Source organism: Grammomys surdaster, unplaced genomic scaffold (assembly GCF_004785775.1).
Source record: "Grammomys surdaster isolate TR1022 unplaced genomic scaffold, NIH_TR_1.0 167, whole genome shotgun sequence".
NCBI classification, from domain to species: domain Eukaryota; kingdom Metazoa; phylum Chordata; class Mammalia; order Rodentia; family Muridae; genus Grammomys; species Grammomys surdaster.
In genome coordinates, this window is record NW_021604615.1 from 10,556,414 (window position 1) to 10,569,346 (window position 12,933).

At 42.0% G+C, this 12,933-nt stretch overlaps 1 protein-coding gene across 1 annotated transcript in view; it reads right to left on the bottom strand.

The window, feature by feature from the left end:
- Positions 1-12,933, bottom strand: part of Csmd1 (CUB and Sushi multiple domains 1) — a 1,525,237-nt gene that overhangs the window by 160,326 nt on the left and 1,351,978 nt on the right. Inside the window, exons 33-36 of the mRNA XM_028766288.1 lie at positions 11,725-11,820; positions 3,943-4,146; positions 2,868-2,992; positions 1,575-1,671 (exon numbers count right to left, since the gene is read on the bottom strand). Of these exons, the coding sequence (XP_028622121.1) occupies positions 1,575-1,671; positions 2,868-2,992; positions 3,943-4,146; positions 11,725-11,820 (522 nt within the window). The remainder of the gene's footprint in view (positions 1-1,574; positions 1,672-2,867; positions 2,993-3,942; positions 4,147-11,724; positions 11,821-12,933) is intronic.

Here is a 12,933-nt window from a genome sequence, read left to right on the forward strand (position 1 = left end):
TATCTATCTATCTATCTATCTATCTATCTATCTATCTATCTATCTATCTATCTCCACCAGGTGTATACTTTTTAAGTCATCTCCTGGATGACTTAAAAAACAATAACAATAGCACCTCTGTACAATGTGCACAGGAAATAGTGCTGGTTTCTTTCCTTAGTGTCACTGAGTAAAGCAGAAGTGCAGGTAAGAGCCTGGTTCTCACTGTGGAAGCATTTCCCCAGCCCCAGGTATGGCTACATTCCACTAATCTAAGTCTTCCTTTCCACACCTTCTAGCAGTACCCTTCTGCCCCACAGCCCCAGAACACCCATTCTCTCTCAGCACTGCTAGTTAGATAAACAGATGTCATAGAATCAAATTGAATTTGGCATTCTACATGCAGGTTTTAAATTACAGGCTTATTGTTGTTTTTAATGGCAGAGAATTTCTACTTTATTCACAACTCTGTTGATTATCTAAATGAAAGTTTCTGTAAATCTCACAGTAAATAGGACATTGACAAGAGGCCCCTAGCTAAGGAACTCAGCCAGACTTCCCACGTGGAAAAATTCCAGACTAAGCTTGTTTGGTAATGGCCTGTTGTCTATTAAACACCCAAAGGTGCAAAAACCCAAATGCAGACAGTGGCAGGCAGTGGGTGAGGAACGACTGTAAGTGGCACTTTACCACCCAACACCGATGTGGCTGGCCACACAGCAATCAAATGACAAGTCACAGTCCTGGTCCCATCCCTCAATCATATAATGATACAACCCATCTTGTGGTTAGTCCTGTGAAAGTCTCATCTCTCTTCTGTTTCATACTTAGTAAAAAGTCAACAGAAAAAGGATGATCCAGTTGAAAAGAAGTCTCGTGAGACACTTATTGTGCTAAGTGTCTAGACCATTCTGTGTCTGAAATGGAGGTCTTAGAACAGATAAGTCACATGATACATAGTAGTGGACTGGACTACAGTGCACAAATGATATCAGTTTTAGGGACATGGTGACAAGAGGAGGGAGGAGGTAACACTGTCAGTAGTTCTCTGAGAGGACAAGGCCAAGGGAAGGTGACCCAACATAGACACACGTGTGAAGCCAGAAGGGGCAAGGACTAACAGCACTGCTGGTCACCACAGTGGAGCTCCAGGTCCATGCCTCTGTGAGGTGGGCATGGGTGGGGTCAGGCTTACGAAGTGTCACTTTTCTTTCACAGTGAAGAATGACAGATTACAGGCCTCACTGTGGTACAATGGATCATTTTCTAGCTGTCTTAGCCTTGGGTAAGCCTCCTTCTCAGCCTTACCCCTCTCATGTGCCTCCCCATCCATGGCTACCCTCACAATCTGACCATTAATTGCTGAGCTGCCTAGCTCCTCCGGATAGTCTCCTGCACAGGACCCTAATGCCACGTCGCTCTCACAGGACTCAGGTTACACACTCGGATCAGCCCTGCTGCTAGGCATTATGGGAAAGAACTGCTGCTAGGCCTTATGGGAAAAACCAGTTTGTTCACAGACTGGGTTCTGTTCTTCCTTTGGCTTTTGTTCTGGTTCAAGAGCAGAGACAAAGGGAATCGCAGGGTCACCCTACCTGAGAAGCTGCCCAGTCTGGGGGCCATCATGTCTCCTCCATCATGGATCTCCAGGGAGTCCCAGTTCTGTTCCGTGGCAAAGCTGATCACTTGGATCTACCGGAGAACAAAGCAGGGTTACCGTGTTTTATTTTAATCAGACTAATCTATATACATGAGCTTTGTATAACTAAAATACATACACACACATACCCAAAATTGCGTTCAGTGGATTATGTGAATAATGAGAGGACATGAAAATGGAAGGGGGTCATATTGGGGTCAAATGGGGAAGGGGGTGTCAAGGGGAGTAGGATGGGTGACTGGCTGTGATCAAATGTATTATATACATACAGAAAACTGTCAAAGAATAGAGGTAAGTATTCTTTAACAGGATAATATATATTTTAATATATTAAATATGTTATTAAGATTAAATATATTAATAAGATGATATAGTATATACTATTTTATTTTATATAATATGCACATATATGCATACATGCACACACATGTATCTCTCTATCTACATAGATAGATATAGATGAAAGGAACTAACCTATAATAGGACATGGTAAAATCTCTACAAATAATAGTATCCCATAGCCATTATTCTAAAAATCAATTATTGGGCTGGAGAGATGGTTCAGTGGTTAGGAGCACTTACTGTTCTGCCAGAGGACCTGGGTTTCATTCTCAGTACCCTATGCAAGGCACAGAACCTTTTGTAATTCAAGGTCTAGGGGCTTCTCTGCCTTCTTCTGGCCACTCAGGTAACACACACACACACACACACACACACACACACACACACCTCACTTAAAAATAATAAAATCAAAGCTTCAAAAATAAAGGAAATTCTTTGTTTGCAAATATTGAAAATGATTAAAGATATTTTATAGAAAAACTCAGAAAAGAGAAACAGATGTCCACCTGTGTGGCCATGACTAGAGAGTGCAAGGGCGTACAGGAAGGAAGAGGGGGATCAGAGAGAGGGAGAGGGGAGAAGGAAGGAAGGCTGTGGAGCAAGAATGAATGAGGGCAAAGTATGTATGAAGAAGCCAGAATGAAATGCATTACGCTGAATCACAACCCAGAATCACACCCAAGCAAATAAAGGTTTTTCAAAAAGTCTTTAAATAAATTACACAGGAAATAAAAAGTATACACGAAGAAAAAAGGGGAGAGAGGGGGAGGGGGAAAGAGGATGGGGAAGAGAAAGAAGAGATGAAGGGAGGGAGGGGAGGAAGAGGGAGGACGAGGAAGGCTGGAGTCTGCTGACCTTCCTCAGATGCCCTGGTCTGAGGTCCTACCTGGATTCCTGAACCCTCCGATACGATGATCTTCCACACACAGTTCAGGTTGTTCCCGTATGGCTCAGGGTAGCCTGGGGACAAAATTGTCCCTCTTCTTTGAGTGAAATTGCCACTGCACGGAACTGAAACAGAGAGAGAGAGGGAGAGGGAGGGAGGGAGAGAGAGAGAGAGAGAGAGAGAGAGAGAGAGAGAGAGAGAGAGAACGAGAGAGAGAGAGATATTAAAACCAAGTGAAGTTGCAGAGACTCTATGGCCCATTCTCCTTGGCTGTGCTCAGACAGGGAAACTTTTCCTGATATTGTAAGTGGCATTTTTAGCCAAGGTAAAATTGAATTTCTTTGCTTTCAAATGTGAAACATCAGTGATCAATATCTATTATGTAACTGAGTTTGAAGCTTCAACTCTATAAACAATTTTTTTTAGGGTTTTCTAAGAAGGGACTGTCTACAACAGTGGTGTCTGTGAAGTGAGTTCTGATTGGAATAATTTTTCAACTTTAATGTAAGGGTGTGTGTAGAGTGTACCCTTCTGTGTACAAACTAGCAGCTCCAGGTCATACTGATGAGCTTTGGATCAATCCAGGGAGAAAAAGAGATACTTAAAATGCACAGATAAGTTCAAGAGATAATCACCTTTGCTCTAAAAGTTCCTCTGACAAATGTAGCAAATAATAAGAAACAATACCAGTGTCATATCCAACACTTTTCAAATACAGATGTATTAAAGGAACATCATACATATAATGTCATAGCTCACTATCCACATGCGCTTTCATAGCTCACTATCCACATGCGCTTCCCACAGATGGAAATTATGTGCTTTCTTAACTTTAGAGTTGATAACAGACTCAACGAGCATCAGAAAGGAAAGCGTGTTTTACACATGCAAGTCTCATGTTTTAGGAAATATTTATTTTTAAGGTTGGCTTGATTGGGCTGTGGACCTAATCTATTGATCTTCACAGAGTTGAAGAGCAAGATCACTTCATGAGCAGTGACAGCAGAGGTCTAATCCTGACATGAGGTTCTGAGCCAGCCCTGGGTAATCATCTTGTCTCTTGGGCCCCACTTACCTACACAGCTTGGGATGGTGTCGTTCCACTGGGCCAAAGCATTTGGCACAGACTGGCAGCGGATGGCTGTGGAACCTTGCAGCAGGTAACCTGGGTTACACTCGAATCGGACGATGGAGCCTGCAGAGAACTCAGAACCAATCCTTCTCCCATATCGGGGCTCTGGGACAGAGCTGCACTGCGTGTCACTGGTTCGTGGAACGGCTGGGGAAGAAGCATATAGATCGCCAAGTGTCAGAGCAGAGTGTAACAGGAGGAAAGAAGAGGACCTGTGGCTCTGGCAACGTATATAAAGCAGAAGATGGCCTTGTTGGACGTCCGATGCCTCAGTGTAGGGCAATGCCAGGGCGGGAAGGGAGGAGTGGGTAGGTGGGGAGGCCCCTCATAGGGGCAGGGGAAGGTGGGGATGGGATAGGTGGTTTCCAGAGGGAAGACCTGGAAAGGGAATAACATTTGAAATGTAAATAAAGAAAATATCCAATAAAAAAAAAGAAAAAGAATCTCTGAAAATTGCACATGAGATATACATATATGTGTGTTTTATAATAAACAGATATTTAATTGGAAAAAAAGATTTCTCATTAAATATATTGTTAAAAGTGAAAAAATAAAAAAGAAGGGACAGGAGTGGATGTAAAGAGGATGCGATAGACGCAGGGTAGACACAATGCCCATAACTGTCTCTGTAAGGAGTGCCCCCAGGGTCAATTCTCTGTCTACATTTCCTCCTGTGATGTCACTGGGAACCACCATAGAGGTCTCATTCAGATCGGAAAATGGGATAGAAAGAAACTTAGTGCCCATGACGGCTCATTAGTATTCAAGCAGTTCAAATTAATTAAAACCTGAACGACTGTGCTGGCAATTAGAAGGCAGTGCCCACACATTTGTTCTTCCTCAGTAACATAACACTGGAGACTAGTGAGACAGGCTGCTCTGTAAAGGACTCGTTTAGATGTGGCCCTTGTGATAAATTATGCAGTTAAAAAAATAGGACCCACCATGTGACCCATCGTTTTAGATATTTATCCTGAAGAGCTGGATTTGGGGTCTAATAACATTATAACCCATGGAGGAAAACAAACTAGGTATACTTCTTGTTTGTTCTCTGATGCCATGATATTATACTCTCATCAGAAGCAACTTGGGGATGAAATGGTGCATTTAGCTTACACATCCTCATCACCGTCCATACATAACTGAGGGAAGTCAAGGGAGAAACTCAAGTGAGAACTTGGAGGAGAAACGACGGAGGAACATTGCTCGCTGGCTCGATTCCCTGCTTCACTCAGGTTCATGCTAAGATGGTGTTCTCATATAGCCCTGGACTATCAGCCTAGGGATGGTGCCCTCAGTAGGCTGGGCCCTTCTGTATTAATTAATAATCAAGTTAACAATGAAAACTCACTAGAGTAGTGTCCATCAGAAGAAGACTGCATAAAAAATATGTGTGGTCTATGAATTTGTATAAGGGACTTTTATTAAGCCATACAAATGAAAGCTTTGATATTCGTGATGGTACACAGGCATCTGAGGGGCACTGTGTTACATGAGATGAGCTGGTCTTGGCAGCAAACATATGGCACTCTTCCTCTCCCATGGAGGACCCAAGGCAGTTGAACTCCCTGGAACAGAGAGCAGGGTGGTGGCTGCCAGAGATGGTTGAGTGGAAGCAGGGAGTTGCTGGACATGCAGTTGTGTGAATGAAGGTAGAGTTGCAACACACTGCAGGGTCTAGACTTCACAACCTTCTACCATGCAGTTAACAACTTATTAACAAAGTATACTTCATGTCACCACAGTGAAAAGGTAACACTCTACAATATTAATGTAGGCCCCATGAATATTCCTCCAGAATATTCTATACTTGGTATGCAGATGACCACCTGCAGGGGGAGCCTGGCATGGGGTGGGAGGAGCTGGGCTGTGATTTTCTAGACTGAAGAATTCCTTTCTTCCCAACTGGGGAAAAAGCATAAACAAATTTGTTTCCATTCCTCTTTGTATTATGATGTTTTATCTTAATGTGGGTGAGTACCAGAATGGGGCCAGTAGCTCAGATAACGCTAGATAAAATAATAAGTTGGTATGATCATCCTAAGCAAGGAGTCTTTGTTACAATAAAAAAAAAAAAAAAAAAAAGGAAGGTCCACACTGCAGCAAGGGATTCAACCAGCCACACAGTCCTGGGCAAACTCACTAAAGTTTGATAGTGGAGGAAAGGAAATGTCAGGAGGTCTGAGACTAGACACAGAAGATGTAAAAGTCTAAATCCTCACTTTGTTCTCAGGGTCTACCCTGACAGACAGGGTCAGTTCTCCCTGATAGGATTGGTGGAAAATCGGATTCCTATAATTCAACCATTCTGTACTCAGAGACAGATAGTTAGAAAACCACCCTTGAACTCTATCACTTTGCACTTTGGAAATGGAGAAGGAAGGGAGGGGATAGATTAAGGGCCCAGGAACAACCTGCAGTAGAACATTCCAGCAGGACTGAACAACCACATGAGGGAGAGCCATAGAGTCAGTGGCTTGGTGCTGAGAGGCAGGGTATCCCTTCTACTGACCAGGAGCTACATCAAAGATGCTGTCTACTTACACTGTGACAGGCAGCATAGATTGCACCATGAGAACCACAGCAGATCAATGACCCCATCTAATGAGTTGGGGCTCTTCCCTATACTTGTGTTTGCTCTGCTCAGGTCCTTCTATCTCCTACATGAAAATGAAGATACTCAAGGATGTAGTGGCCCCGAGAGAAGCATGCTCATAGCAGTCACACTGATCCAGCCCTACATAGCCAAGACTCATCATGTGCCATCTTTGCTTTGTCTTTGCCAAGATTCTTTCAGATTCACAAGGTGTGCGGATTTCCTTGTCTTGGGAAGTAAATGCCTACGTCTATGAGGTTTCTGAGTATCTTTTGGTCCCTGGAAGTTGATGCAGACAAGGACTCTACAGTTGTCAATTTTTAAGGCAATTATATACATGAGTAGCACTGTGTGCATATGTGGTTATGAAAGACATTTCATAAAGTTGGAAGTTTGGAAAGAGTAGGGAACATAGAGAAAATGGGAGAGAGGGGCAGTGCTGAATGGACTGTGGTAACATCTAGAGGGTTACATTCTGCTGTGAACCCTCCTGCCATCAGGACCTCTGGTTCCTGCTCATCCAGGCTTTTCAGGCAGAAGGCAAGAGTTCTTTTCTCTTGTTACTACTCTTTCCCTCTTAAACGATAATTGCACCATCACAAAACAAATGTGAAAGTATCAGAGAGAGAATGAGAACAAAATAGGGTCATCTGGAAGGTAAGTGAGAGAGAGAGGATCTGCTTCATGCCATGCCAACGCACCAACACACCATGCTCCACCGTGCCACGCCCCATCATGCCACACCACTGTGATGAGCAAGAGGCTGAGTGCTTCTTTATAGGGTCTCACAGAGCTGAGAGTGGGAAAAATTCATTTGGAATTACTAGAAGAGCATAAGAGATCCATTACCAATCTACGAGGCATGTGTGTGGCCTTCCACTGCATCCTCTGACAGAAAGTTGAACAACAACAACTCGAAGAAAAAATTGGAGGGCTTTTAGGGAATTCTCTTATTTCCTTTAGTGACACAGAGACAGTCTTTATCTGTTGGGAGTTGAGGATTCTGACCTGACAAGGTTGGTCATAGTTAGGGAATTAGTAAAACACCATTGAATCACATACACAGTTTCATCATAAACATTCTCGATACAAAACCACACTTTGTAAGCTCTTAAAACAAAATGTACTTTCCTTAGAAATACAAAATCAGCTATGCTCTCAGTTGATAGCATCTGAGAAAAGCAGCCATGGTAAAGAAGCAACAAGGCTTCATGGCAATGAGACTCTGGGTTTCCATTTTTTACCACTCAAGCTCAAAGGAACCAGATGAGTCTGAGGCAGGATATTATTTCGCCCGTATGGCTGAGGTTGGGGTGCTGTCCAGATATTATTGAGGAATAATGATTCTCTAATGTAGTTGGGACAGGCTGTATGTTATTTTAGTTGTGACCAGGGTTTAGAGAAGGTCACATGTAGTTAGTTGACGTCCCAGAGCCATGACTCAGAGAGACAGAGCTGAGGTCAGCAGTCCCTTTCCTGTTGTGTGGAGAGGCTAAGTCTTCTTCTCACACAAAAGTAGACAGTGGATTCTGCCAGCTTGCTGACACTGGTGAGAACAGTTTACTCAGAGCTGGCTGAAAGAGGCATGAAACTGTATGCTGAAATGTCCAGGCATGAATAGAAGGAAGATGACTAAAAAACAGTATACTGGGACTGGAGAGATGAACCAGCAGTTAGCAGCAACGGTTACTTTTCCAGAGAACACTCGATTGATTCCTACCTCCCACATAGCAGCTTTAACTCCAATCCCAGGGGATCTAGTGCCCTCTTCTGGCTTTCAAGGGTATACATAATGGTACACCAATATACAAGCAGACAGAACACTCATACAGATAAAATAAAAATATAGGTCCGGACAAAAACAAAAAACAAAACAAAGCAACACCCAGACAAAACCAAAATAGTATGCTTGTGAGAGACTGAGCCACTGAGTAAGAGTTAACTTGGACAGGATCAGACAATAGGTAGAGGAGAAGTGGGGGTGACATATCCCTGGCTGTTACAGTTAAGTCTTTGTTTTATTTTCCTTTCCCTTGCTGTGATAAAGCATCTTGGCTGAAATTGACACAGGGAAAGAGAGGCTTTACTTAGTTTGTAATGCCAATGCCTGGTTAACTAAAGGGGAACCACAGAGGCAAAAATGCACAACAGCTGCTCACACCACAGCCACAGTCAAGTACAGGGAGAAGTAAACGCTCCAGGCTGCCTGCAGGTCTGCCTGCTTGCTTGCTGGCTGGCTTTCTTCACTTTGGTACACTTCAGGAGCCTTGGATGCTTCATAGATGTGCCCACAGACCAGCCCATCTAAAGTAATTACCCACGGAGACACTCTTCCCTCTGTGCATCAACAGCATAACTAACCATCAGTCAGCACTTTGTCAGTAGCTTGGAAGACAATCTATGTCTGTTTTCAGAATTGCGACATACTCCTTCAAGAGGAAGCCACTGTGGGCTGTGAGGGAGCTAGCCTGAGCTGCCAGGGCAGCTTTCCACACCTGAGTCCCAGGCACACTTCTGCACTCCATCCTTTGACATATGGCTTGCACTGGCATCTCCGATGTTCTTCATAATGGACTGTCTGCCTGGTAACAAGGGGTCAAGCATCCTATAATCTCAGAGCACAAAGTCACAGAGATTTTATAACTTTGAGATGGGTGAAGGTATAGCCACTCGGAATATTTGTATATAATAAGGGTGCAAATAATGTGTAGCTTCAGTGTAGCTTTCTTTTAAAAAGCCAGTGCTTGGTTGACTTCTCTCTCAATCTCTCTCTCTGGGTTGAAGACTTTCTTTTTGCCTTTGAGTAGTTTATAAACTGGATTCACAAGCTTCTTCATTTACCTCCAGGGGATTTAGCGTTGATGAAAGACTCATTTTGCATAAACTCAATAGTAGAGAGTAGGGAAATGTGGAGTGTTGGGCTTTGTAAGACATTAAATATGTGAGACGTAATATTGTACAAGGGAAACCAATTCCTCTTATAAATGTCTGCTCTCTAGTTTTCTGTAGTTTTACATATTTCAATGACGAAGTCTGAATTTATATAAAGAAACAATTTTTCGGGACTGGGAGACAGCTCAGACAATAAAATGCTTACCATACAAATCTGAGGAAGCTCAGGTCACTATGGAAATGAAAATGCTGTGTGCACCTGGAATCCCAGGGCTGGGTTGTGGGGGCAGGTGGATCCCTGGAGGTTGTTGTACTGTTAGAATAAGTTGGTGAGCCTTAGGTTCAGAATCAGACCCTGTCTTAAAAATAGGGTTGAGAGAGACAACTGAGAAAGACACCTAGATGGACCTCCTGCCTCTACACATATGTATGTATGTACACACATGCACACACATTGACATGCACTTGATGAACTCATAAACCATAAACACCCCACTACACAGACACATATGCATGGAATGATTTAATTCTTTTCCAATATATGTCGCCTGAGTGTGAACTCAGCACAGGCCTTGACTTCCCTTTGTCGCTTCCCTGACCAATGATCTATTCTTTTTCAAAAGCCAGAGGAAGCCCCATACAAAGACTCCTGTTGTTAGTAACTTGGATTCATTTCCTAATGTTAGTATGATTTTTTTTTCCTAAGAGGAAAAATTTACTTAAAAATAATCAGTCTGCTTTTGTTACAGAAGAAATGTGAGTTTTAGATTATGTATCTACACGGAAAAAAGTAATTAAAAACTCATCTGAAGAAAATAAGTTTAGCCAGCTTGCCTAAATTAATCATTGTTTAGCAAAGTCAATTAAAAATATATTGGTCATTTAACAAAAACTACAACTTTAAAACAATGTAACTACTTTTAATTCCCTAACAATGCCACTTAAGGGTTAGAAATATTTCTCATGTGCATTGCCAGTATCATTGCAACCTTCTGTCTGACACCATTCATATGATTTCGATGATGAAAACGGAAACCTTTTATGGGAAATATTTTGACCAAATTGCTATTATTCTGTGAGATTTTTAGGACTGAAACAAATGGTATGACTGTTATCCTCTGTGGTTTTCTGAAAAGCATAATCTTTTTAGGACACTTTCTGGAGAATTCTATCTCAAGGCAGGGAATGACTCAAATAAGTGACTTCCCTCTAATTATGAGGAAAATATTGAAGGGTAGATGGTAAACTCCTGGCCGGATGACCTTAGATGGAGACAAATTAAGAATTTCTTTATTGTTCCTTTTTTTGGGGGGGTGTATTTTGGGAATGGATCTTGCTGTACGGCTTGGAAACTCACAATCCTTCTGCTTCAGCCTCAGGTGCTGGGATGTGAAGTGTGTGGCGTCAGGTCTAGAAGAGGGTTGTTTTCAGGACTGGGCTGAGTGGAGCCCAGAAGTAGCTCTTCCCTCCACCCCACAGTGTCACAAGCAGCTCCAGATCCACTGTTCTGTGCTCCTAAACTTCAAGTTTGTGGAATGAATATTCAAGCTGAGTGAATATATCACATCTTTTTCATTTTGGAAGACTTTTAAACAGTCTCAGCTTTATTTAAATAAGCACCAAATTAAACAAACAAACAAACAAACAAAAAAACAAGCATAAAGATGTGGAACAGATAGGTTAATTTTACAAAGTGTTGTTCATTCAGAGGAATAGTCATGGTCATGTCAGTTCTGCATTCGTCTTTGTTAAATTATAATTTCAGCTACTTTTCACAACAAACATGTTTGTTTCAAATATATGTTTATATTTCAATACATGTAGCTCTAAATATTTATGACATGATTTACATAATTAGACAAATACTGTATTTTATGTCATTTTGCAATATCTGAAGAGTCATTCATAGATAGTTTAATCAATAATTGTTTTTATAATGCTAGAAAATAAGGTACTATGTCTTTGAAGTAGAAGTACAATTTAGAGTGCCAAAAGAAAAATCTAATTATTCTTAATAAGTGATTCTATCTCACATATATGAATGGTCTCTACTATTTAAATGTCACAGAAATGAAATTTGTTGACTTTTCTTCAATGTTAGAAGCCCAGGATGCACCCTCACCTTGGTACACAAAATGCAGCTCACAGGGTACCTCCCACATTGCTACTCAAAGTGCAGAACACAGGGTGCCCCCCCCCACCGGTACACAAAGTACAGTGCATAGGGTGCTCCTCACCTTGGTACACGAAGTGGAAACCCCGTGCAGAAGCTCCGCTCTTTGCGCTGAATCGAAGCAGAATCTGATTGGATGTAGCCAGTGGGAGGGTTTCACCTGGAAAGTTAAACGGAGGCAACACATCAGATCTGGAGGCCGTTTTGTGTTGCTTGGATGGCATTCTGGGAGAATCGTGGACTTGAAAGTCCACAATAAATGCTTCAAGTTAAATAGAGCAAAACTAGATTTAGGGGTTTAAGACCCAAGTGTCTTGCTTTTATGAACATTTTTAAAGCCTGCCCTGGCTTTGTGGAGTCTAATAAATTGGATTGCTGTCAGGGTGGAAGACGTATCTGTTCAGGAGAACGAGCAGGCCCTGTGACTGACCACACAGCGGGACTAAGTACTGACATACCATTACCTGCTGGAGTAGGTAATGGGAGAAAACTTGTTTAGACAAACAGTAGTTTAGAAACATTAAAAAATTCACAAAATGCTTCTGAAACAAGCGTTTAACACGTTGGAAGTGTCTCCCAACCGTGTAAATGGATCCTAAGGCTCCTAACCCAAGCTACGGCGGGAGAATCAGTTACTGCCTGTCATCTGAGACATCCGTAGGCATGACACTATATGGCCTTGCTAGAAATCCACAAAGTTGAGTTATGAAGATTTGGGTGAATCAGGAAAGAGTGAGAAGCCAAAACCAAGCAAACTTTAACTTTGATGGATTAAGACACATGTTACACACATAATTATCGCTTCTGGGTAAAGTAAAAGTTTGCCTAGTTGATATAATCACCCGGGCTGAGCTGGCCCAGCAGGATACATGTGTCTGAGCATCACTGGACACTGGTGCAAAGCCCCAAAAGGAGCCACCAAGTCCAGGGATGTTCACTGCATGTGAAACATACATGCCTGGAATTAATAGGGCAAAATGATTTACCTCCAGGAAGGAGAAAAAAGACACACAGAACAGAAAATAAAAATCATCATTTTCATTTCTTTTTCTAAAATAGTTCTACCTTTTCATTTTTCAAATTTTCCCATGATCTTAGTAAATCTTAATAAGTAAATAAAGACTTCTAGTGAAAATATAAACTCAGAAATTCAAAGATGATTTTCCATTTATCACAGTGAGACACATACACACACACACACACACATATGCACATACATGAGAGGAAGGGAGAGAGAGAGAGAGAGAGAGAGAGAGAGAGAGAGAGAGAGAGA